The 27,650-nt window shown below is 43.2% G+C and overlaps 1 protein-coding gene across 3 annotated transcripts in view; it reads left to right on the top strand.

Annotated features, from left to right (window-relative positions):
• MYO19 (myosin XIX) overlaps positions 1 to 27,650 on the top strand; it is a 411,745-nt gene that overhangs the window by 171,504 nt on the left and 212,591 nt on the right. For all 3 annotated transcript variants that reach the window (XM_069756629.1, XM_069756628.1, XM_069756627.1), the window contains 2 exons: positions 7,081 to 7,157; positions 12,711 to 12,801. In XM_069756629.1, the coding sequence (XP_069612730.1) occupies positions 7,081 to 7,157; positions 12,711 to 12,801 (168 nt within the window). The remainder of the gene's footprint in view (positions 1 to 7,080; positions 7,158 to 12,710; positions 12,802 to 27,650) is intronic.

Here is a 27,650-nt window from a genome sequence, read left to right as displayed (position 1 = left end):
TATTTATTAACTATTTTGTGTCACATAACTCTCTGGTTTAACAGAATAAAAATTCAAATTGTGAAAATTGCGAAATTTTGTAAATTTTCGCCAAATTTCCGTTTTTATCACAAATAAACACAGAATTTATTGACCTAAATTTACCACTAACATGAAGCCCAATATGTCACGAAAAAACAATCTCAGAACCGCTAGGATCCGTTGAAGCGTTCCTAAGTTATTACCTCATAAAGGGACACTGGTCAGAATTGCAAAAAACGGCAAGGTCTTTAAGGTCAAAATAGGCTGGGTCATGAAGGGGTTAAATAATAGATCTTTATTTAACAAAAGACGCAAACAATTCCGCATGAAAAAAACACATGAAAATCCGCATCAAAAACGCATCAAAACCGCAATGATTTTTACCTGTTTTTTTGCCAAGGGATGCAGAATCTGCGCAAAAAATTCCACAGGCAAATCTGCAACGTGTGCAATACCCTTGCGAGTGCAGTGTGAGAAACTCACGCCTCAGTACCCGGCACTTCTGCCAACCCTCAGGATCGGAGTGTGCGGCTGCATGTATTTCTATGCAGCTGAGCGCTCCGGTCCCGAGTGCCGGCGGCAGTGCTGGGTATTGAGGCAAGAGACTTGCATTGCACCCGCAAGTGTGACCCCAGCCTACAGGTACTACAGGGATCAACAGTAACATTATACACACGAACGCTGTATGTAGGGTACAGGTAATACAGTGATCACCGGTGACATTATACACAGGAGCTCTGTATATAGTATACAGTGTATAGTGTAAGTGTACAAGTTAAACACTGACTCACCGGTGACGTCACTAGTTTAAGTCCTTCATCTTCGCTTTTCTTCTTCATCCAGTTCAAACCGCCATCACTTCTTCCAGCCAGGACTCATCTCTACAGAAAGCAACACCGTTATATAGAGCACATTCCCCAATTTTTCCCCAACCTCTATACTACGCCAGATGAAGAAAAAAGTGACATTATCGCCTTGCACAGTAACAGGACCTCTCCTCCCCCACTCTGAAAACAGTATCCTCAAAAGTAATATCCTTTAATTAGCCCCAGTAATAGTATCCCATATTCTGGACCCCATGTGTTCTTCCATTCTGCCTCATGTTTCTCCATATTGCCCCCATAGTCTCTCATGATAGTATAACGCATCCTGTAGTCATATATAGTGGTATAATGCAGCCCCATCGCGGTATAATGCAGCCGTATAGGGGTATAATGCACCCCCATAGGGTTATAATGCACCCCCATAGTGTATAAGGCAGCCCCATATTATAATACCCCCCTGAATGTGCATAAGGCAGCCCCTTAGTGTATAAGGCAGAAGCCCCATAGTGTATAAAGCAGCAGCCCCATAGTATAATGCACCGCCATAGTGCATAAGGCAACCCCATAGTGTATAAGGCAGCAGCTCCATAGTATAATGCAGCCCCATGGTGTATAAAGCAGCAGCCCCATAGTATAATACAGCCCCATAGTGTATAAGGCAGCCCTAGCCCATAGTGTAATGCAGCCTTGCCTCATAGTGTATAAGGCAGCAGCCCCATAGTGTATAAGGCAGCCCTAGCCCATAGTATAATGCAGCCTCGCCCCATAGTGTTTAAGGCAGCAGCCCCGCAGTATATAATGCAGCCCCATAGTGTGAAAGGCAGCCGGGCCCATAGTATAATGCAGCCCTGCCCCATATTGTATAAGCCCCAGACCGCGGCTTTGCAAAAAAATTAAAAAAAAAATCCTTGCCTGGCTTAGATCCAGCGATGTCCTCCACTGGTTGCATCTGAGGTGCGGACCCTTGTTCTGGCATATGACCGTGACGTCATACGTCGGCGACGTGCCCACTGACGTAAGCTGCCGGCCTGTGATTGGCTGGTGGCTTTTAACTGTTGCTGGAGGAATCTCTTGTACGTTAACAGATTTTACTCATCGTGCGTCTGAGGAAGTGCGATCATTTACTGAAGCGGCAGAATCCTGTCGCTGGGGCCCGGTGAGCAGGAGAGGGGGCCCGATGCAGGCCCTCTCTACTCAATGGGCCCCATACGCCCCTAAGGGCAGTAATGCCCTGATGGTGGCCCTGAGTTTATAAAGCATAGCAATGTTCGTGCATTGCTATGTTTTATAAGCGATCTGTCACGGGGCTACCGTGACAGAGAGGTTCCAGAGAACCGCAGCGTTCGGCCTCGTTCACACACAGTGAACAGAAGCTCTTCTCCTGTATTCTGACCTGGCTGCTTTGTGCCAGCAGTGCAGGAGTTAACCTTGTTGCTGAGTTGCTGTGAGCTGGGTCTCTCAGGTGAAGTGAATTTTGTAATCTCCTCTATATAGACCCAGCCTTGAATACAGCTATTGTCAGTGATCAGTTCTGCTGCCTGGCTTGGAGGTTGAAGGAGCATAATATTTGGAAGTTGAAGGTTTATTTACAGAGATTGGTGTCTGCTGTTTTGGTTGCATGTTAAACCTGTTTTCCTTCCTAGTTTTTTCCTTCTCTTCCCTTCTATGTGTTACCTCTGTGGTTGTGTGAACATTTGGCGAGTTTGAGACTATAAGTTACCTTGTCTGTATACCCTGTTTATTGTTGTATTTATACACTGGTGCAGTCCTTCTCCCTGGTGGGGAGAGGGGGCCACTGATAGGGCCTGCACAGGAGACAGGGATACGCTGGCGGCTCAGGCCTCCTAACCATCATAGGTACCCCTGAGATAAGGGAAAGTCAGGGCCTTATTATAGTGGAAGGGACAGGTGCGGGTCCCAGTACGCCGTCCTGCCCCTTTATCATCGTTAACGGCGTGACACGATCAGAAGCAATCAGTTAAAAAAGTGAAAGCCCATAAAGGGACTAAGTAAAAAGGTAAAAACACATTTGGTATCATCAAATCCAGAATGACCTGACCTATAAAAATGTCCTACTAGTTAACCCCTTCAGTGAACACAGTAAAAAAAAGACAAAAATTCTTTATCATCATAATAAAGTAGAATAAAACACGATCAAAAAGACAAATGTATGTAAAAATGGTATCAGTGAAAAAGTCATCTTGTCCTGCAAGCCACCATACAGCTCCCTCAGCTGAAATTTTTTTTTATAGCTCTCAGAATAAAACGAAGCACAGAATCAGTGGGATCCATTGAAGCATACCAGAGTTATTACCTCATAAAGTGACAGTGGTCAGAATTGTAAAAATTGGCCTGGTCATTAACGTGCAAACCACCTTGGTGGTAAAGGGTTTAAGTGACTCCATTTTGGAAATTATACCCTTTTGTAAGTTTATCTACAAGTGCAATGACTATTTTGAATCCATGGGTGTTTTCCAGAAACAAGCAGCAGTGGATGTTAGAGTGAAAATTGCAAATTGCCATTGCAGTGCCCAGCACGTTATAGTCACCAGTGATTCCATCTAAATCTCCAAATGACGAGATTCTGATAAAACCCACAAGGTATTCTTTCACTATGCTGAGGCAGCAGCATTACTCTGGTGGAGTCTATCTGGCCTCTGTTTAGTGGTGACAGGTGCAGAAAACTGTGGCAGACTACGCTTCTGCTTCTATGCACGCGTAAAGACTGACACTGCCAGATCAAGGGCCAGATGGCGTCCGCAGTGTGTCCAGCTACCTTATTAGAAGGAATCTTCCGCCGGGTGTTCCGTCTGATTCACATATTTCAGAGATATTCACAGAAACCCTGGTGTAAGTGCTCAGCACAGAACGCAGGATATATGGGATCTTTGGGAGACAGAATGAAAAAAAATTAGTAGTAGGTCGCTAATAAGTAGTTTTATTTGTTTTTTTTACACCATTCCTTGTGCGGTATAAGTGATTAGACAACTGTATTCTTCGGGTCGGTGCGATTTATAGCAATACCAGATTTATATCGTGTTTTATTTTTGGCTGCTGTCACACACTGAAAGACACTTTTGAGAGCTATAATTTTTCCATATTTCGGCCGACAGTTATGGGAGAGCTTGTTTTTTTGCTGGACGAGTTGAGGTTTTATTGGTACCGTTTTCAGTCAGATGCCAATTTTTGATCGCTTTCTATTCTGATTTTTGAGATGCAGAATGAAGAAAAATCAGCAATTCAGGAATTTTTTGCCTTTTATGCCATTCATCTTGTAAAATTGATAAGGCAGCATTATTCTTTAGGTCAGTATGATTACAGAGATACCATATTTATATATTTTATGGTTTGGCTCTTTTACACAATAAAAACTATTTTATAAAAAAAAATAATTATTTTTGTGCATCGCTTTATTCTGAGAGCTATAACTTTTTTTATTTTATCACTAAGGGAGCTGTATTATGGCTTTTTTTTGCGGGACAAGATTGGTTTCAGCGATACCATATTTATTTATATTCGTCTTTTTGATCACGTTTTATTCCACTATGGTGATAAAGCATTGTGTTCTGCCTTGTTTTTTTATTGTGTTCACTAAAGGGGTTAACTACTGATACAGTTTTATAGGTCTAGTCCGGCACAACAGATTCTGTGATCCAGTTTCTCATGTTACCCCATGAAAATGAAAAAAAAAATTGCAGCTTAAACAACATTTTTGTGGGAAAATTGATATTTTTTTTTTTTCTTATTCACGGTTTTACGTTACAAACTTCTGTGAAGCATCTGGGGGCTCAAGGTGCTCACCACACATCTAGATGCATTCCTTGAGCGGTCTAGCTTAAAAAATGGGGTCACCTGCGGGAGGTTTTTACTGTTTAGGCACATCAGGGGCTCTCCAACTGCGACATCATGTCCTCTATTGATTCCAGTCAAATTTGACCTTCAAAAGTCAAATTTCTTTTTCCTTCCCTTCCGAGCCCTGCCATGCGCCAAAACAGTAGTTTTCCCCAAGATATGGGGTATTGGCGTACTCAGGAGAAATTGCTAGTGATGAGCGAGTGTACTCGTTGCTCGGGTGACCTCCGAGTATTTGTTAGTGTTCGGAGATTTAGTTTTCATCGCCTCAGGTGAATAATTTACAGCTGATAAACAGCGTGATTACATGTGGGGATTCCCTAGCAACCAGGTAACCCCCACATGTACTTAGGCTTGCTGGTAGCTGTAAATCATTCAGCTGCCGCGTTGAAAACTAAATCTCTGAACACTAACAAATACTTGGAGGTCACCCGAGCGTGCTTGAGAAAATCCGAGCAACGAGTTTACTCGCTAATCACTAGAAATTGCACATAAAATTGTATAGTGCAATTTCTCCTTTTACCCTTGGAAAATGCTAAATTTGGGGCTAAATGACTTTTCTGGGAAATTTTTAATTTTTTTTATTTTCACCGCTCAAGGATATAAACTTCTGTGAAGCATCTTTGGGTTCAAGGTGCTCACCACACATCTAGATACATTCCTTGAGGAGTCTAGTTTCCAAAATGGGGTTGCTTGTGGAGGGTTACACTGTTTAGGCACATCAGGGGCTCTCCAAATGCAGTATGTCGTCTGCTAATTGTTCCATCAAATTATGTATTCAAAGAGTCAAATGACTCTCCTTCACTTCATAAAGTCATAAATCATAAAGTTCAATCGATGGAAAAGTCAATAATGATATGGGAACTGCTCACTTTTCTGTCTGGTTGGCCATTGTACTGTGATATTAATTTTAGAATAATGTTTTCTCTTTGTATTTTAGTGCTACTAGAAAATGTTACTGGTGTTGATGCACACAGGACTTTTATTATGTACTATTTTTCCATCTCAAGATAATTCTTAGTTAATTATTTACTAATAGGCGTCCACATATATAGGTGCAAAGCATATGTGCATAGTATGAAGGGGTAATGAAACTAGACCAAATATAGATAAGCACTACTAAAGGTACCGTCACACTTAGCGATACCGACAACGATCCGGATCGCTGCAGCGTCGCTGTTTGGTCGCTGGAGAGCTGTCACACAGACCGCTCTCCAGCGACCAACGATCCCGAGGTCCCCGGTAACCAGGGTAAACATCGGGTAACTAAGCGCAGGGCCGCGCTTAGTAACCCGATGTTTACCCTGGTTACCATCGTAAAAAACAAACAGTACATACTTACATTCAGCTGTCTGTCCCTTGCCGTCTGTTTGCTGCACTGACTGCTGGCCGCAAAGTGAAAGCAGAGCACAGCCACAGCGGTGAGTCACCGCTGTGTGACTCACCGCTGTGCTGTGCTTTCACTTTCACTTTGCGGCCAGCAGTCAGTGCAGGAAATAGACGGCAAGGGACAGACAGCTGAATGTAAGTATGTACTGTTTGTTTTTTTACGATGGTAACCAGGGTAAACATCGGGTTACTAAGCGCGGCCCTGCGCTTAGTTACCCGATGTTTACCCTGGTTACCAGTGAAGACATCGCTGAATCGGTGTCACACACACCGATTCAGCGATGTCTGCGGGGAGTCCAGCGACGAAATAAAGTTCTGGACTTTCTTCCCCGACCAGCGACAGCACAGCAGGGGCCTGATCGCTGCTGCCTGTCACACTGGACGATATCGCTAGCGAGGACGCTGCAACGTCACGGATCGCTAGCGATATCGTCTAGTGTGACGGTACCTTAAGTATCTTTAATTAGCAATCCAATAAAGTGAATTTGTGACAATGCCAGAATAGCTGTGTTTTTTTTTGTTTATCCTGCCTCTCAAAGGTTGGGATTCACTATAATTAGAAAATGATCAAAATGCTACCAATGAAAACTCCAAGGTTTCTTACAAAAACGAGACCAAACCAAAGTCATAAAGCTCTATTAAGGGAAAGCTAAAGATGTATGAGCCACCCCCCACTGCTAAAGACTGTCAAATTTGCACTAAATAAAACTGTCCACATATGACCTGGTGACAGGTTCTCTTAAAGGCATTACATTGCCCGTTTCCCAGAGGTTAAAAGATTACAGAGCATTTGATTGGCTATTATACGACATTTTCTCAGCTATCATATTGTTCAGAAGGAAAAAGACACTTGTCTGTGCGAAGCCCTCATCTTCTGAGTTTCCACTACCAGCACTGTATTAGTGGGGAGTTTTATCCAAGTTAACAATTTTTAGCTGTATAAATATAATTAGGTGTGTAGTCTGGCTAACATTTTCTTCTCTAATTTATTCAGAGGATTGCTTTGAATCCACTAAATCGGCCATGCTGCATTTGGGAATTGAACTTTCTGCGCAAAATAACATATTTAAGGTTAGTAACTTTTGCATAAACTAACTAATCTAAAGCGACTATTGAGGCCAAGGACATAATTTGTTGGTGTATATGGAAGAATATTAGCTGTTGTCCTACTTTTACAGTAAACTGCTGAGCTGAGCAGGCCAATCCAATACTTTGAGAAGTGCTCAGACCGGTTTGTGAAAGCACATGGATGGGTCCTAAAACATGGGGCCCACAGCAGAGGAGGGCAAAATAAGCAACATTAATGTATTGTGAATCAAGTTATTCACTCTGAGTTTTTGTCTAATATCCTTTATGCATTTAAAGGGAACCTGTCACCCCCCCCCCCCAGGCGTTTGTAACTAAAAGAGTCACCTTATCCCCTTTCAGACATCGGACGTACTATCCCGTCGAGGTGGGGTGGGCCCGTATGACCACCGACGGGATAGTACGTCATACGCAATCGGCCGCGCTCTTGGGGGGAGCGCGGCCGATTGCGGCCGGGTGTCAGCTGACTATCGCAGCTGACATCCGGCACTATGTGCCAGGAGCGGTCATGGACCGCCCCCAGTACATTAACCCTCGGTACACTGTGATCAAACATGATCGCAGTGTTCCGGCGGTATAGGGAAGCATCGCGCAGGGAGGGGGCTCCCTGCGAGCTTCCCTGAAACCCCCGGAGCTGCGAGGGTCTCTTACCTCCTCCTCCCTGCAGCAGGCCCGGATCCAAAATGGCCGCTGCATCCGGGTCCTGCAGGGAGGTGGCTTCACTGCGCCTGCTCAGAGCAGGCGTCGGGAAGCCTCCAGGAGTGCACGTCAGATCGCTGATCTGACATAGTGCACAGCAAAGTGTCAGATCAGCGATCTTACACTATAACATGATGCCCAAAAAAACCTGCTATACTCACCCTCCGCCGCCTTTCTCGCTCCTCTCCATGCTCCCAGGACCGCTCCATTGCAAGCTTCAGCTTCCGGTGAGGTCCTGTCCCAGGACTGGTGTGCGACAAGGACCTGCCGTGACGTCACGGTCATGTGACCGCGACGTCATCATAGAAGTGCGAGAAAGGCGGCGGAGGGTAAGTATAGCAGGACTTCAACGGGCTATAGGTGAGTATGTTGTTGTTTTTTTTTTTTAAGTCTCTATACTACGTGGCTCTGTGCTGGGCAATATACTACGTGACTGGGCAATATACTACGTGGCTCTGCTATATACTATGTGGCTGGGCAATACATGACTGGCCAATATACTACTTGACTGGGCAATATACTACGTGGCTGGGCAATATACTACGTGACTGGGCAATATACTACGTGACTGGCCAATATACTACGTGACTGGCCAATATACTACGTGGCTGGGCAATATACTACGTGGCTGGGCAATATACTACGTGGACATGCATATTCTAGAATACCCGATGAGTTAGAATCGGGCCACCATCTAGTGTTACCAATAAAAACGTCAACTCGTCCCGCAAAAAACAAGACCTCACATGACTCTGTGGACCCAAATATGGAAAAATTATAGCTCTCAAAATGTGGTAACACAAAAAATATTTTTTGCAATAAAAAGCGTCTTTCAGTGTGTGATGGCTGCCACTCATAAAAATCCGCTAAAAAAAGCCGCTATAAAAGTAAATCAAACCCCCCTTTATCACCCCCTTAGTTAGGGAAACTTAAAAAAAATGTAGTTATTTCCATTTTCCCGTTAGGGCTAGGATTATGGTTAGGGTTGGGGCTAGGGTTAAGGCTACAGTTAGGGTTGGGGCTAAAGTTAGGGTTAGGGTTGGGGCTAAAGTTAGGGTTAGGGTTTGGATTACATTTACGGTTGGGAATAGGGTTGGAATTAGGGTTAGGGGTGTGTCAGGGTTAGAGGTGTGGTTAGGGTTACCATTTTGATTAAGGTTAGGGGTGTGTTTGGATTAGGGTTTCAGTTATAATTGGGGGTTTCCACTGTTTAGGCACATCAGGGGCTCTCCAAACGCGACATGGCGTCTGATCTCAATTCCAGCAAATTCTGCATTGAAAAAGTAAAACAGTGCTCTTTCCCTTCCAAGCTCTCCCGTGTGCCCAAACAGGGGTTTACCCCAACATATGGGGTATCAGCATACTCAGGACAAATTGGACAACAACTTTTGGGTCCAATTTCTCCTGTTACCCTTGGGAAAATGCAAAACTGGGGGCTAAAAAATAATTTTTGTGGAAAAAAAAAAAGAATTTTTATTTTCACGGCTCTGCGTTATAAACTGTAGTGAAACACTTGGGGGTTCAAAGCTCTCACAACACATCTAGATGAGTTCCTTAGGGGGTCTACTTTCCAAAATGGTGTCACTTGTGGGGGGTTTCAATGTTTAGGCACATCAGCGGCTCTCTAGACGCAACATGGCGTCCCATCTCAATTCCAGTCAATTTTGCCTTGAAAAGTCAAATGGGCTCCTTCCCTTCCGAGCTCTGCCATGCGCCCAAACAGTGGTTTACCCCTACATATGGGGTATCAGCGTACTCAGGACAAATTGTACAACAACTTTTAGGGTCCAATTTCTTCTCTTACCCTTGGGAAAATAAAAAATTGGGGGCGAAAAGATAATTTTTGTGAAAAAATTATTTTTTATTTTTTCGGCTCTGCATTATAAACTTCTGTGAAGCACTGGTGGGTCAAAGTGCTCACCACACATCTAGATAAGTTCCTTAGGGGGTCTACTTTCCAAAATGGTGTCTCTTGTGGGGGGTTTCAATGTTTAGGCACATCAGTGGCTCTCCAAACGCAACATGGCGTCCCATCTCAATTCCTGTCAATTTTGCAGTGAAAAGTCAAACGGCGCTCCTTCCCTTCCGAGCTCTGTCATTCGCCCAAACAGTGGTTTACCCCCACATATGGGGTATCGGCGTACTCAGGACAACTTGTACAACAAGTTTTGGGGTCCATTTTCTCCTGTTACCTATGGTAAAATAAAACAAATTGGAGCTGAAGTTAATTTTTTTTTTTTTTTTTTAAAGTTAAATGTTCATTTTTATTTAAACATTCCCAAAATTCCTGTGAAACGCCTGAAGGGTATAACATGTAATCCCTTTAAAAATGTATAAATTTTAATGAAAATTCGGTTAAAAATACCTTCCCAGTGCAGTTAAATAAGAACAGTATAGGTCTTAACAATAACCTAACAATTCCCTGCACTCACCTACTATCCCTTCCTATCAGTGGGGGTTGGCACCCTAAGAAGCACGATTATTTGGCGCCCCCACTCCACGACAGCTGTCCCTGACTAGCCCTGGTGCAAACTAATGTACTATAGGTGGGAAAACAAAAAGTAATAACAGAGATGAAGGGATAGAGCTTAACAATATATATGTAGAGAAGAGGTTATTGTATACCCTTAGTGGTTTGTTCAGCAAAACTAAATACCAATTGTATATTCAGGGGGTGTGTTACATCAGAGTCATACAACACAAGGGTATAAAAAATATGTCCTAACCGACTTGTATGTATGTTAACAATACCCTTTAGAAATAACAATAGCCCCAATATATCAATCCAAAATGGAGGCTATCAGTAACGCAGAGAACAGCCGTCCTCTCACATTCCCAAACACAAATTTGCAAACAAAACCAAAGGGACTAAATAGCAATAAGCAGATAGCATGGTTCAGATAGAAACAATAACCCACCATAGGTCAAAATAGAGACACATAGTTATACAGTTAGTGGTCATTGTTACTGATAATGAAGAGCCTAGCTGGGGATTAACCCAGAGACAAACTTAGCTTCCAGCCTCTAGCTTCCAGCCTCAACGTGTTTCCCCGTTTATACGGTTTTCAGGAGGCGTAAGGTATGGAACCAGCTACTCCATAGGTATGAGGTGCCACGATGGAGGGACAAACCTGAAGGGTTAATAAACTTCTTGAATGTGGTTTTGAGCACCTTGAGGGGTGCAGTTTTTAGAATGGTGTCACACTTGGTTATTTTCTATCATATAGACCCCTCAGAATGACTTCAAATGAGAGGTGGTCCCTAAAAAAAAATGGTGGTGTAAAAATGAGAAATTGCTGGTCAACTTTTAACCCTTATAACTCCCTAACAAAAAAAAATTGGTTCCAAAATTGTGCTGATGTAAAGTAGACATGTGGGAAATGTTACTTATTAAGTATTTTGTGTGACATATCTCTGTGATTTAATTGCATAAAAATTCAAAGTTGAAAAACTGCGAAATTTACAACATTTTCGCCAAATTTCCTTTTTTTTGCACAAATAAACGCAGGTAATATCAAATAAATTTTACCACTATCATGAAGTACAATATGTCACGAGAAAACAATGTCAGAATCACTGGGATCCGATGAAGCGTTCCAGAGTTATAACCTCATAAAGGGACAGTGGTCAGAATTGTAAAAATTGGCCTGGTCATTAACGTGCAAACCACCCTTGGGGGTAAAGGGGTTAAGGTGGCTCTTTTAGTTCGGGTCCCTGGCATTGCTGCAATAATCGCTTTTGAAGTATGTCCCTCATACCTGTGAAATCGTCCCGGGGGCAGATCTTTCCCCCCCTAATCCAGACGCCTCCCAGCCATCACTCATGGCCTCTGTGCGCCGGGCGTCGCCTCCTCTTCCTTCATTAGCGTCCCTGCGCTGTAAATTCGAAGGGCAGCGCAGCTGCGCATGCCCGAAAAAACAAAAACAAGGTATAAGAGACAAACTTTGAAAGCGATTATGGCAGCAGTGCCAGGGACCCGAATTAAAAGAGCCACCTTAAGGTGGCTCTTTTAGTTACAAACGCCTGGGGGGGTGACAGGTTCCCTTTAAAGGGAACCTGTTATCTTGGGAATGCAATGCAGTCTATGTGCAGAGTGATATAGAGCCGGAAGAGCTGATCAGGCGATGTAAAAAGAGAAAAGATTCAGCATAATTTTACTAATTAAAATTGCATTCAGAGAAAGCAGTCAATCACTGATTAGGATCAACTCTGAAACCGCAAATTCCACAATGAACATTCAGTAAATAAAACACAAGTTAGGGCTCGTGCAGATGACCGTAATTTTGGTCCGAATGTGATCTATGAAAACATCGGGACCCACTCAGACCAGTGTTATTCAATGAGACAGTGCACATGTCTGATTTGTTTCCTTGGTACAAAAATTACACCATGCACATCTGTGATAATTGAATGGCACTCGCCTATTCATGGCCATGGGTCCATGGAAAACATTGGATTGCACTAGGATGATATCCAATTTTCACAGACCGCCTGAATGGAGAATTTTTTTTTTATTCTCCACGTCACAAAAAAACTGATCCCTCTCTGATCAAAGTCTGATCAGAATGTAATTAGCACATTAGAACACAAGGTCCTCTGCACCTGCCCTTGTACTGATTCTTTTCCCAATATGTTCAGCACCTCCTGCACTGTAACATATTCCATGTCTGTCAGATTGGGGTTACTAGCAATTGCTATTGTTTTGGTTGACCATAAAATTGCTAGGTCAATAGCCCCAACCATTTACTAAATTATTGCATCTCCTAGCAATATCCTGTAACTTAGTTTGTCAAGATATAAGTAACAAACTAATGTATATCTTTTGTGTTTTTTTCACAGATTTTATCTGGACTTCTGCATATGGGAAATATAAATTTTTCTGAATCTTTGGATGAAAGCCAAGCATGTGAAATTTTAAATCCTGCAAAAGGTAAAATTTTCTTAATTTAGCAGACTTCTGATATTGCTAATAGTGATGAGCGAGTATACTCGTTGGTCAGGTTTTCCCGAGCACGCTCGGGTGGTTTTCATCTCCGCAGCTGAATGATTTACAGCTACTAGCCAGGCTGAGTACATGTGGCGAGGAAGCCCAACTCGAAACGCGCGTCGGGGCTGTTGGACAGGCACTGGCACAGACTTTATGAGTGAGATTAACATGGCCGTATTACCTCTTTTTTCTCCTATGTAAGGATTTATTATAGGTTACACAACAAGACATTGATATGGCCAGACTATGAACATGCACTGTTGCACTTTATCTGGCACTATGCACTTTTTTGAAATAGTTTACTATATATGTATTCAGTATGTCATGTTCATAGTGTTTTGTTAGATTGTACCCAGGTTGCGATTTCAGTGTTTTCTGTCCTCTGTGTATGAGCTCTGTTTGTACCTTGTCTATGAAATCTGTATATTTATTTTGGTTACTTTAATAAACTGAATTGTTACATTTTATTAAGAAATGGTCTTCGGATTATATGCTCCGAGTTTTGTTGTAGGATATATTTGGTAGAGGAGTTATCCTTGATATTCAATGGTTGTCCAATCTATGGGTGTATCCCTGTGATTTTTTGATTGATATGTATCAGTGGAACTTGTTCTTAAAATTAATGAACATGCTGCATTTTTTACTGCAGCATGTGCACAAAAATTGCGGAATGCATTGAAATGATGAGATGCTTAATATAAGCGTTTTTTAGCAATTTTTTTCCGCGCAAAACGGCCGAAAAAACATGTGAAATCCTGAACGTGTGCACATAGCCTTATTGTTTTTTTTAATTTACATAAAGAAATGTATTTATTGGAACAATATTTTTTTTTCTTTATTTAGGATTTTTTTAAATATATTTTTACACAGGGCAATTTTTTTTTAAACTTATTTTTTATATTGTCGCAGGGTGGGACATCAATATATGTTGTCAGATCGCTGATATGACACTTTGCACAGCACTGTGTCACATCAGCGATCTGACAGGCAGTGCAGGAGACAAGCCACCTCCCTGCAGGACCCGGAAGGACCCCGCGGCCATCTTGGATCCGGGGCCTGCAGGGAGGAGAACGGAGGAGACCCTCGGAACAACGCGATCACATTGCATTGTTCTGAGGGTCTCAGGGAAGCACGCAGGGAGCCCACTCCCTGCGCGATGCTTCCCTATGCTGCTGGAACGCTGCGATCTTGTTTGATCGCAGTGTTCAAGGGGTTAATGTGCCGGGAGCGGTCCGTGAATGCTACTGGCACATATTCCCAGATGTCAGCTGTGATAATCAGCTGACACCCGGCCGCGCTCAGCCGCGCTCCCCCCGTGAGCGCAGCCGATCGCGTTGGATGTACTATTCCGTCCATGGGGTTTCGGGCCCGGGTCACATGGAGGCAAAAGTGTGTCCAATGGTAGAAAGGGGTTAAATGTCTGCTGGCAAATGCAAGAAGTCTTGCAAACAAAATGAATGAACTGGAGACTCTTACGTTAGTAACAGGATATGATGTGGTAGGCATAACGGAAACCATGACTGGGTAACAAACATAGAGAGTTACACTACATTTAGATAGGACAGAAATACAAAAAATGTGGATGAGTAAAATCCAACTTAAAATCTGTGCTCAGTGAAGACATTGGGGGCAGTTACAGCAATGTAGAGTCACTATGGGTAAATGTAAATGGGGATGGCAATAATGGAAAGTTTCTAATTGGAGTTTGCTACAAGCCTCATAATATAAATAAACAGGTAGAGGGGGAAATGCTGCAGCAAAAGGCAGCAAACAGTAATAGGGTTCTTATAATGGGAGATTTTTAACGATCAAGACATGCAATGGGTCATACTAGCTTTTAGTACAACCAGAAGATTCAATTCCTTATCCACAGTTCATGAGAATTACATCTCTCAGCTGGTAGATGAACCAACCAGGGGAGATAATCTGCTGGATCTGGTCCTGTCAAATAGACCAGATACAGTTTCAGATCTGCAGGTCAGGGAGCATTTGGGATGCAGTGACCATAATATTGTAAATTTAAGTCAAACTTTCAAAAGGTCCAAAAATGCCAAAACCTGGAACTTTATGAAAGCTGATTTCAACAAATTAAGGGAAGAACTTAATCGTGTACAACCCCTGGCAAAAATTATGGAATCACCGGCCTTGGAGGATGTTCATTCAGTTGTTTAATTTTGTAGAAAAAAAGCAGATCACAGACATGGCACAAAATTAAAGTCATTTCTAATGGCAACTTTCTGGCTTTAAGAAACACTAAAAAAAAATCAAGAACAAAAAATGTGGTAGTCAGTAATGGTTACTTTTTTTAACCAAGCATAGGGAAAAATTATGGAGTTACTCAATTCTGAGGGAAAAATTATGGAATCATGAAAAATAAACAAAAAAAAAAAAACACTCCAAAACATCACTAGTATTTTGTTGCACCACCTCTGGCTTTTATAACAGCTTGCAGTCTCTGAGGCATGGGCTTAATGAGTGTCAAACAGTACTCTTCATCAATCTGGCTCCAACTTTCTCTGATTACTGTTGCCAGATCAGCTTTGCAGGTTGGAGCCTTGTCACCATTTTCTTAAACTTCCACCAAAGATTTTCAATTGGATTGAGATCCGAACTATTTGCAGGCCATGACATTGACCTTATGTGTCTTTTTTTTCAAGGAATGTTTTCAGTTTTTGCTCTATGGTAGGATGCATTATCATCTTGAAAAATTACTTCATCATCCCCAAACATCCTTTCTATTGATGGGATAAGAAAATGTCCAAAATATCAACATAAACTTGTGCATTTATTGAAGATGTAATGACAGCCATCTCCCCAGTGCCTTTACCTGACATGCAGCCCCATATCATCAATGACTGTGAAAAGTTGCACGGCACCAAAGAAAAGTTCCTGCATCATCACCTTGCCTAATGCAGATTCGCGATTCATCACTGAATATGACTTTCATCCAGTCATCTAGTGTCCATGATTGCTTTTCCTTAGCCCATTGTAACCTTTTTTTTCTGTTTAGGTGTTAATGATGGCTTTCGTTTAGCTTTTCTGTATATAGAGCCCATTTCCTTTAGGTTTCTTACAGTTCGGTCACACACGTTGACTCCGGTTTTCACCCATTCGTTCCTCATTTGTTTTGTTGTGCATTTCCTGTTTTGGAGACATATTGTTTTAAGTTTCCGGTCTTGACGCTTTGATGTCTTCCTTGGTCTACCAGTATGTTTGCCTTTAACAACCATCCCATGTTGTTGGCATTTGGTCCAGATTTTAGTTAAGTAAATAAGGCAGCACACTGCAGCGCTAAAACATGTAAACTTGAAAACACGAAATTTGAACTGCATTACTGCACTAGAAATATGAAAAATGAGAGCTTTTAGCGCATAAAAATGGCCAATTTTATGTGTACCTGGTAGCCCCTTTACGGCATCTCTCTTATACCAGGTCCTAAAACTTGCCTTACCTCGCTGAGAATAAACGTCTCCATCTGAATAGGTACATGTGAAAACCTCTTCTTAGGGTACCGTCACACAGTGAAATTTTGATCGCTACGACGGCACGATTCGTGACGTTCGAGCGATATAGTTACGATATCGCAGTGTCTGACACGCTCCTGCGATCAGGGACCCCGCTGAGAATCGTTCGTCGTAGCAGATCGTTTGAAACTTTCTTTCGTCGTCTAATGTCCCGCTTGTGGCGGCATGATCGCATGGTGTAACATATATCGTATACGATGTGCGCATAGTAACCAACGGCTTCTACATCGCACATACGTCATGAAATTATCGCTCCAGCGTCGTACATTGCAAAGTGTGACAGCAGTCTACGACGCTGGAGCGATATTGTTACGATGCTGGAGCGTCACGGATCGTACCGTTGTAGCGATCAAAATTTCACTGTGTGACGGTACCCTTAGACTAAAATTCTCTCTCTCTGTGGAGGGGTATTGGACCTGCTGTAATTAAAACACCTGAAGCTAGGAGGCGGAGTGCACGATCAGAAGGCTAAAGAATACATTTCAAAAACCTGACTGGCACATCCAAACATAGACTAAGTGTGAACAGGTACTGAACCTAGAGTCGCCAACTCGTATATAGTTAAGTAAATAAGGCAGCACACTGCAGCGCTAAAACATGTAAACTTGAAAACACGAAATTTGAACTGCATTACTGCACTAGAAATATGAAAAATGAGAGCTTTTAGCGCATAAAAATGGCCAATTTTATGTGTACCTGGTAGCCCCTTTACGGCATCTCTCTTATACCAGGTCCTAAAACTTGCCTTACCTCGCTGAGAATAAACGTCTCCATCTGAATAGGTACATGTGAAACCTCTTCTTAGACTAAAATTATCTCTCTGTGGAGGGGTATTGGACCTGCTGTAATTAAAACACCTGTGGCTAGGAGGCGGAGTGCACGATCAGAAGGCTAGAGAATACATTTCAAAAATGTATTCAGATTTTAGACACAGCTGACTGAACAACCAACATCTTTTTCAACATTGGGTGATGATTTATCCTCTTTTAAGAGTTTGATAATCCTCTTTGTTTCAATTGACATCTCTAGTGTTGGAGCAATGATTCATGTCAGTCCACTTGGTGCAACAGCTCTCCAAGGTGTGATCACTCCTTTTTAGATGCAGACTAACGAGCAGCTCAAATTTGATGCAGGTGTTGTTTTGGTTATGAAAATTTACAGGGTGATTCCATAATTTTTTCCTTAGAATTAAATGACTCCATAATTTTCCCCTATGTTTGGTTAAAAAAGTAACCATTACTGACTACCACATTTTTGTTCTTGATTTCTTTAAGTGTTTCTTAAAGCCAGAAAGTTGCCTTTTGAAATTACTTTAGTTTTGTGCCATGTCTGTGATCTGCTTTTTATCTACAAAATTAAACAACTGAATGAACATTCTCCAAGGCTGGTGATTCCATAATTTTTGCCAGGGGTTGTAGACTGGGACCATATCAGGCTAACTGGGGAAACTGAACATAAATGGGGCATTTTTAACTAAATACTACTAGAATCCTGCAGAAAACATATAGCCTATGGTCATGAAATGTCAAGGAATAAAAAGAAACCATTATGGATAAATAAGAGTACAAAGTTTAATGTGTCAAAAACAAAGGGCATTCAAATTCTTGAAAGCTGAGAATACTGAAAAATCATTTCAGGAGTATAAAGATGTAAATAAGAAATGTAAAAAAGAAATCAAGCTAGCAAAGTTATCTACAGAGAAACAAATCGCCAACGACATTAAAATAAATCCCAATTTTTTTTTATAAATACATCAATGCCAAAAAGAAAAAAGATGCTATTGGCCCCTTAAAAGACGACAATAACAAGATAATTGAAGACAAAGAAAAGGCTGAGATATTAAACAGGCACTTTTCATCCGTGTTCACCAATGAACTGGCTGTTAGGGCTCATACTCATTTGCGAGAAAAACGGACGAGTGCAATCCGATAAAAAATCGGATTGCACTCTCACCAATGTTATTCAATGGGTGACATCTCATCTGCGATTTTTTTTCTCAGCTGAAATCGGACTGAGAAAAAAAAATTGCAGCATGCTGCAATTTGCTGCGTATCTTGGATGAGACTCGCCAATGCAAGTCAATGGGTGCGAGAAAAAAAATCGCACAGCATATGGGCTATTCGCATGCCATCCGTTTTTTACAGATACCTTACGATTCTGTGGCATAGAGCACTGTAAATGGTCCTGTAAATGATTGTAGAAAAATAGTAGCAGAGAAAAAAATGCATTGCTTACGCATGTCATACGGATGCTACATGAGAAAAATCACATTGTACTCGCATGACACTCGTCCATTTTTTTGGTCCAGATTATGAACCGTTTTTTTTTTTCGCAAATGAGTATGAGCCCTTACAGGGATCATTCAACAAGCAAAAATTAAAGTTCACATCCTGATATAACTAGTTTAACACAAAAAGAAATACACTCTACATCTGAGCAATTTAAACATTGACAAATCCCACAGCCCATATGTCATTCATCCTCAGATAATTAAGCTCAGTAATTGACAAACCACTGTATCTCATATATTTAGGCTCTCTTGTAACAGGGGTGGTGGAAAGGGATTGGAGGATGGCTCACGTGGTACCGATATTTAAGAAAAGTAAAAAGGTGGATCCAGGCAACTACCGTCCGGTAAGCCTGACATCCAGTAGTGTGTAAAATTTTTGAGGGCATTATAAGAGATGACTTGCAGAAATATATTGTAGATGATATAATAACTGCCAACCAGCATGGATTCATTAAGAATAAGTCAAATGTAACTAACATGTTGGGTTTCTATGAGGAGCTAAGTGCAAACATGGATGTAGGTAATGCGGCTGATGTGATTTATCTGGCTGTTTGATACTGTTCCACATAACAGCCTTATACTGAAGCTCCATAAGCAGGGACTGGGGGAAACTATATGTAGATGCGTAAGAAATTGGCTAAATAACAGGAAACCAATAATTGTCATAAATAGTACGTTCTCTAAATGGGATATAGTCAGCAGTGGGGACTGCAGAGATCTGTGCTAGGACCGATTCTTTTTAATCTCTTTATTATTGACCTTGCTGATGTGATTGAGAGTAAAGTGTCAGTTTTTACTGATGACACCAAACTATGTATGATATTAAAATCTGCCTTTGACATTACAATATTGCAAAACGATCTGAATAAGATGTCTGAATGGGCAAACACTTGACAAATGAGATTCAATGTCGAGTAATGTGCCTGGGATGGAGTAATCCTATTGCTGCATATACATTAAAAGGGAGTATACTCGGGACTACAGATCAAGAGAAGGACTTGGATATTCTGGTTACAAGTAAACTGAGCAGCAGTACTCAATGTCAAGCAGCAGCCACAAAAGCAAGCAAGATTTTAGGATGTATAAAAACAGGGAGAAAATCCTGCGATCCGAACGTATTGTATTTGTTACACCTTTATAAATCACTGGTGAGGCCACATCTAGAATATCAAATCCAGTTTTTGGCTTCACATTTTTAAAAGAATATTCAGAAGTTAGAATCAGTAAAAAGGCGGGCAACTAGATTATTACAAGAGATGGAAGGCCTCTCATATGAGAGGTTGGAAAAGTTGGGCTTGTTTAACTTGTATAAAAGATGCCTCAGAGGAGATCTCATTTACATGTATAAATATATGTGTGGCCAGTACAAAACACTGACACATGACTTATTCCTTCCAAAGACCATAATGAGAACTAGGGGGCACTAGGTGTTTCCGGAGGCTCAGTTGGGGAAGGATTCTTTACAATCAGAGCAGTCAGACTGTGGATGCCCGACCACAAGAGGTAGTAATGGCCGACACTATAACAGATTTAAAAAAAGGGCTGGGTGGGTTATAGTTAAATTAGTGACAAAAATGTACAATTGATGGAGAAAGGTTGAACTTGATCAACCTATGTAACTGAGAGTCCCCGCCCTGCATGTTTCGCAGCTGTTAGACCAGGGGTGGGGAATCTTTTTTTCTTCCAAGGGCCATTTGGATATTTATACCATCCTTCAGGGGCAGTACAAACTCGACCACAAATTGCATCATGACAGTGGCACTGATTTCAGGACGTAATCTTTCATTGCATGCCCTTCAGTGTTCAGTAATGAACACTGCATGTATGTGCTAACAAAGCAAGAAGAAATTACTGAGCTGGTTGTAATCAAAATACACCTCACTGCCCAAGAATGCAGTCCCTGAGAATCTGCTTGAGGGCCTGATAAAAGGTCATCAAGGGCTGTAAATGGCCCTGGGGCCTGAGGTTCCTCACCCCTGTTAGACTGTCAAAAGAAAAAAAAAGGATTGTCTGCCATGTGTAATGTGCTGCTGCAGTGCAGTATAGAGAAACCTCCACCAGGGGGTGCTGGTTAAGGAAAGGAGGTTGTACATACAGCGCAGCAACACTGAACAACAATACAGGTATCACAGGTAAAGAAAGACGTGAGACAAGCCACGGTCATACACCGAGATAGCAGCACGGTACAGAAGGGGCGAGCAGAGAATAGTCGGGGACAAGCAAGACGTCAGAGCCTACCGGGAACGTGGTAACCAAAACATGAGACGTAAGATGGAGTCGGGGTACAGGCCAAAGGTCGGAACAAGTCATAAATGGGTGCAGGCAGTCAGAGGCAAAGAGGAACACTAGTAAAGAGATCCAGGTCAGGTGCTCAAACAGTGCAGCATGAACTATAGCTGACACTGGCCCACGGGCTGCAGAGGACTTAAATAGCTCAGCCAGCTTCAAAGTGAGGCAGAGGGGATTAACTCCCACATGACCAGTCCAGAGATAAAACAGCTGAACATAAACTCAGAACTGGATCATGACACCATGCACCTGCAATCCCTGCATGTTCTTTTGGGTTTCTAACAGCTGCAAAACATGCAAACTCGAGTAGCGAACACTTGTGCTCAACACTGTTGACGACATATTCAATGTGACCACCTAATGTTATCAAATTCTGTGTAGTACCTTTTGCGTACAAACTCCTCACTATACCCCTGGATAAAATCCTTGAGGGATGTAGTTTCCAAAATAGGGTCAATTGTAGGGTGTTTCTGCTGTTTAGGCACCGAAGGGGCCCTGCAAATTCGATATGATGCCCGCCATCTTTCAGCCAAATTTGTGTTCCAAAATTCAAATATTGCTCCTTCCATTCCAAGCTCTGCCGTTTGTCCAAATAGAACTTTTTGACCAGATGTGGGGTATTGCCGGTCTCATAAAGTGGATAACAAACTGTTGGGTCCGATATTTGGCGTTACCTCTTGCAAAAGTGAGACATTTGGGGCTAAACCATGATTTTAGAGGTAAAATTTTTTTTTTTTTTTCATTACACTTTTTATTCCTGTGTTGCAACTGAAGGATAAAAATTTTCCAGACAACAGTTTTAAAGTATTTGAGGGGTGCAGTTTTTAAAATGTTATCACTTTTGGGGAGTTTCCAATATATAGGCCCCTCAAAGTCCACTATCCTTATGGTTTGCTGGTGCCATGACCCATAACTGTAAAATCTGCACTATAATATGGCACTCCTTCCCTTCTGAATTTTGCACTGTGCCTCAAAAGTTGTTCCCAATTACATGAAAGGTATTGGTGTACTCCGGAGAAATTGCACAACAAACTGAGAGGTCAATTTTTTCCTAATATAAAAATTTTAAAATTTGGGGCTAAAACAACATATTAGTGATAAAAATGTAATTATTCTTTCTTCCCTGCCCAATGTTGTAAATTTCTGTGGCACTTGTGGTGTCAATATGATCACTGCACCCCTAGATAAATTGAGAGGTGTAGTTTGTAAAATGACATCACTAAGGCTAGCTTCACACTAGCGTTTGGCAGGGCTGCGGACAGCAGCCTTCTTTCTCCGTGAAGCCCCGCCCACTGTCGTGTCTCTTCCTTCAGCTCCACCTACGTCTGCATGCGTTCTGTGTGCCCTATCTTTAACATTGGGTACACAGGCCATTTGGATGCCTCCGCATGCATCGTTTGAAGCTGTGCCGACTTCAGCAAAATCCGAACATGTTGCGTTTGACGCAGGTCAGTGCAGCATCAAGACGACGTATTCGTAGGCGTCCGCATACATCAGCATGGCCTGCTTACCCAATGTTAAAGATAGGGTAGGCAGGATGTATGCAGACGTAGGCGGAGCTGAAGGAAGAGGCGCGGCAGTGGGCGGGGCTTAACAGAGGACGACAGCTTTCCATCCGCAGCCCTGCCGAACGCTAGTGTGAAGCCTGCCTAATGAGGGTTTCTGTGTGAATACGCCCTTAACAATGTACATATCATTAGGTAACTAGGCAGAAACAAGTACAAAGTATGTCTTCCTAGTTTTATCCAAGTCTCACGGGTCGCCGTACACTTTAATGGCTGAGTCTGATCTGTAGGACAGATGAGAATATGACACGCTCTGTCCTCTGGACCGGAAACATGAACCCATTTTAAAAACTGATGTGTATATGGCTCAATGAAACGCTATGGGTCAGTGTGCTGTCTGAGAAAACAAGTAACAGCACTAGATGGAAGTATGAATGTAGTCTTGTGTCATGAATAGTGTTGAGCGATACCTTCCGATATCGTAAAGTATCGGTATCGGATAGCATCGGCCGATATTCAAAAAATATCGGATATCGCCGATACCGATACCCGATCCCAATGCAAGTCAATGGGACCAAAATATCGGAATTAAAATAAACCCTTTCTTTCCTTGTAGGTTCATTCTACATGAAGGAAAACAACTAAGAATAATGCAGGATGTATTTGGGGAGGTGGCGGAGACAGTAAAGGCATAGAGGTTTAGCCCAATCAAATAGAATAGCATGATTTTTTTTTTTTTAAAGACGTTCGGAGTGACAAAGATATTGACTATGTAAATTTTTTTTTATTTTGTCAGATATTGATGTTTCACTATTCCACGCCCTTCCCCTTCTTTTTTTTTAACTTTTCCCACACTTTCATCTTCATCATCATCAGCATCTTTGACATCAACTTCTTCTTCACCTTATTCATCTTCTTCTTCATCCTTTACCTTTTTTTTTTTTTGATTACATTCTTCATATTCATTTTATTCAACTATTATTATTCTTCCTATTCTACATATTCATTTTATTCAACTGTTATTATTCTTCCTATTCTACTTCTTCATCATATTCTCATTTGTGACAGGCATTCCCGTAGTTGTTATCTATGAGGCCGGCGTCACACACAGCGTAAAACAATACGGTCCGTATATTACGGCCGTAATACGCTGAAAAGTCCCGAAAAAAGTGGTCCGTAGCTCCTCCGTAGGCAGGGTGTGTCAGCGTTTTTTGCGCATGGCATCCTCCGTATGTAATCCGTATGGCATCCGTACTGCGTGGTTTTCTCGCAGGCTAGCAAAACCAACATACCGCTATAGAAGTGATCCATGTGTCCCAAAAAGAAAAGAAAATATATATATACTGTCTATATATATATATATATATATATATATATATATATATATATATATATATATATATATATATGTGTCAGTAGACACATATATTAGAGAGAAAAGCCTGGGAGCTTTCTAGGTAATTTCCCACGATCTATGAACAGCCAGCAGAGGGCGCCTCACCGCAAATGAAGCTAAATATAGATCATTGATCTATTTTTAGCCTCATTCCCTGAGGTTTTGCAGCGAGGAGCAGCGTGCATTAGCACAGCTCCTTGCTGCAAAATGTTTTAACCCCTTCAGAAGGATTTACATCGTTGGACGTTACAGATCTGCGGAGGGTAAGTATATTGTTGGTTTATTATGTTTTTTTACTCACAGAACGAGGGTCTTCAGTGACTGGATTGGGCGTTGAATAAAATACTGCAACAACCATTGTTTTTATTTCATTAAAATAATTTTAAAAAATGTGTTTGTGTTTTATTTAACCCTTTACTAGTATTGGATTAATAATGGATAGGTGTCATAATTGACGCCTCTCCATTATTAATTAGGCTTAATGTCACCTTACAATAGCAAGGTGGCATTAACCCTTCATTACCCCATATCCCACCGCTACACGGGAATGGGAAGAGAGTGGCCAAGTGCCAGAATAGGCGCATCTTCCAGATGTGCCTTTTCTGGGGTGGCTGGGGGCAGATATTTTTAGCCAGGGGGGGGGCCAATAACCGTGGACCCTCTCCAGGCTATTAATATCTGCCCTCAGTCACTGGCTTTACTACTCTGGCGGAGAAAATTGCGCGGGAGCCCACGCCAATTTTTTCCGCCATTTAACCCTTTATTTTAAGAGCTAGAACGGCCAAATTTTGCAGATACACACTACTGACATTAGTAGTGTGGAATCTGCAAAAAAAATGGAGAGAAGACATGGTTTACTGTATGTAAACCATGTCTCAAATCATGTCGGGTTTTAGGAAGGAGAAGGAAAAAGCCGGTAATTGAATTACCGGCTTTCAAGCTGTCTAGCGCTGGAATAAATATTAATATATATACATATATGTGTCTCACTGACATATATATATATATATATATATATATATATACCTATTCTATGTGTACACATTTATTCTACCTATTCTACTGTAAGCTGTCAGTGTGATTTTACTGTACACCGCACTGAATTACCGGCTTTTCTCTCTAACAGCGCTGCGTATTTCTCGCAAGTCACACTGCTTGTCCGTGTGTAATCCGTATTTTTCACGCTTCCATAGACTTTCATTGGCGTATTTCTTGCGCAGTACGGTGACAAACGCAGCATGCTGCGATTTTGTACGGCCGTAGAAAGCCGTATAATACTGATCAGTAAAATACGGCAAATAGGAGCAGGGGCATAGAGAATAATTGTGCCGTATTTTTTGCGAGTTTTACGGACGTAGATTCTGCGCTCTTACGTCCGTAAAACTCGCATGTGTGACGGCGGCCTAAAAGTTGGAAGATTACACCTTCCGTTCTGCCAGTCACAAAAGTTACATTTGTCCGCGTTCAGTTTGGCCTGCAGCATCAGGCTTTATCCAGGGGCACCACGAGGAGGAACGGACTCACCCCCATACACTGCTTAGTCTTCTTCTGCATATAATTTAGATAATATCTTTTGCTCTGATATTAAGTCTTATGCTTAATGTTCTTCTGCTCTTTGTTCTGCAGCCTCTTGTTCTTCTGCTTCTCGGTCTTCCATGTCGTCGTCTCCAGGGTCGTCGTCTCCAGTGTCGTCTCCGCCGTCGTCGTCTCCGCCGTCGTTGTCTCCGCCGTCGTCGTCGTCATCGGGGTGGTCTTCCGGGTCGTCGACGTTAGGGTCTTCAACTTGGAAATGTAGCAGAAGGTACAAGAAGGCTGAGAAAATGCCAAGAACCAGCTGATGGAACTGGAACTCGGATGGCTACCCGAAGGTTCAAGACAAGAGCCTATGGAACTACCGAGGACCAGCTGACGTTACTGGAACCCGCTTACTAAGCAGGAGGTACCCGTGCTAAAACGCACTACCAAGGACCGCCTGACGTTGGCGGAACTCGAATACCCAGAAGGAGGCACCTAAGCCAAAGGCTCTGCCCGGAACCAGCTGACGGTACTGGAACCAGGATGGGGAGCAGAAGGTACAAGAGCAAAAGACACTGCCGAGAACCAGCTGACGGTACTGGAACCCGGATGGGTAGCCGAAGGTCCAAGAGCCAATGGAACTACCGAGGACCAGCTGACGTTACTGGAACCCGGTTACTAAGCAGGAGGTACCCGTGCCTGAAAGCACTACCAAGGACCACCTGACGTTGGTGGAACTTGGATACCCAGAAGGAGGCACCTAAGCCAAAGGCTCTGCCCGGAACCAGCTGACGGTACTGGAACCAGGATGGGGAGCAGAAGGTACAAGAGCAAAAGACACTGCCGAGAACCAGCTGACGGTGCTGGAACCAGGTGGTGGACCCGAAGGCCCACAGGAGAGGAGAGAACAGCTAGGCCGCGAGGCAGCCGCAGTTACCGAACCCCAACAGTCCTACAGGGGGAGCTGGGCCTACTGGCACTACAGAACCAGCCTTGACTACCAGTTCACGCAGCCCACATAGGAAGCTCCTAAACTGGAGGCACCCTGGAGTTGGCTAACCCGACCGCAACACGACGGGGCAAGCATAGGCGTCTCAGTGAGCTTGACACAACCCGGAAACAGCTGACTGTGCTGAAACCAGGCTTGGCACGAGGGAGTACCTGTGACAAAAACACTGCCGAGAACCAGCTGGCGGTGCTGGAACCCGGATGCGTTGCCCCAGTGTGCAAGAGCCAATGGTACGACCGAGGACCAGCTGACGGTGCTGGAACCCGGTTACTAAGCTGTAGGTGCCCGCGCTTAAAAGCACTACCTAGGACCGCCTGGCGTTGGCGGAACTGGGATACCCAGGAGGAGGCACCTAAGCCAAAGGCTCGGCCCGGAACCAGCTGACGGTGCTGGAACCAGGTGGTGGACCCGAAGGCCCACAGGAGAGGAGAGAACAGCTAGGCCGCGAGGCAGCTGCAGTTACCGAACCCCAACAGTCCTACAGGGGGAGCTGGGCCTACTGGCACTACAGAACCAGCCTTGACTACCAGTTCACGCAGCCCACATAGGAAGCTCCTAAACTGGAGGCACCCTGGAGTTGGCTAACCCAACCGCAACACGACGGGGCAAGCATAGGCGTCTCAGTGAGCTTGACACAACCCGGAAACAGCTGACGGTGCTGAAACCAGGCTTGGCACGAGGGAGTACCTGTGACAAAAACACTGCCGAGAACCAGCTGGCGGTGCTGGAACCCGGATGCGTTGCCCCAGTGTGCAAGAGCCAATGGCACGACCGAGGACCAGCTGACGGTGCTGGAACCCGGTTACTAAGCTGTAGGTGCCCGCGCTTAAAAGCACTACCTAGGACCGCCTGGCGTTGGCGGAACTGGGATACCAAGGAGGAGGCACCTAAGCCAAAGGCTCGGCGCGGAACCAGCTGACGGTGCTGGAACCAGGAGGTGGACCCGAAGGCCCACAGGAGAGGAGAGAACAGCTAGGCCGCGAGGCAGCCGCAGTTACCGAACCCCAACAGTCCTACAGGGGGAGCTGGGCCTACTGGCACTACAGAACCAGCCTTGACTACCAGTTCACGCAGCCCACATAGGAAGCTCCTAAACTGGAGGCACCCTGGAGTTGGCTAACCCGACCGCAACACGACGGGGCAAGCATAGGCGTCTCAGTGAGCTTGACACAACCCGGAAACAGCTGACGGTGCTGAAACCAGGCTTGGCACGAGGGAGTACCTGTGACAAAAACACTGCTGAGAACCAGCTGGCGGTGCTGGA

This window comes from Ranitomeya imitator, chromosome 3, assembly GCF_032444005.1.
Source record: "Ranitomeya imitator isolate aRanImi1 chromosome 3, aRanImi1.pri, whole genome shotgun sequence".
NCBI lineage: Eukaryota > Metazoa > Chordata > Amphibia > Anura > Dendrobatidae > Ranitomeya > Ranitomeya imitator.
Note: the sequence above shows the minus strand (reverse complement) of the source record. Positions and strands in the feature narration are given on the sequence as shown.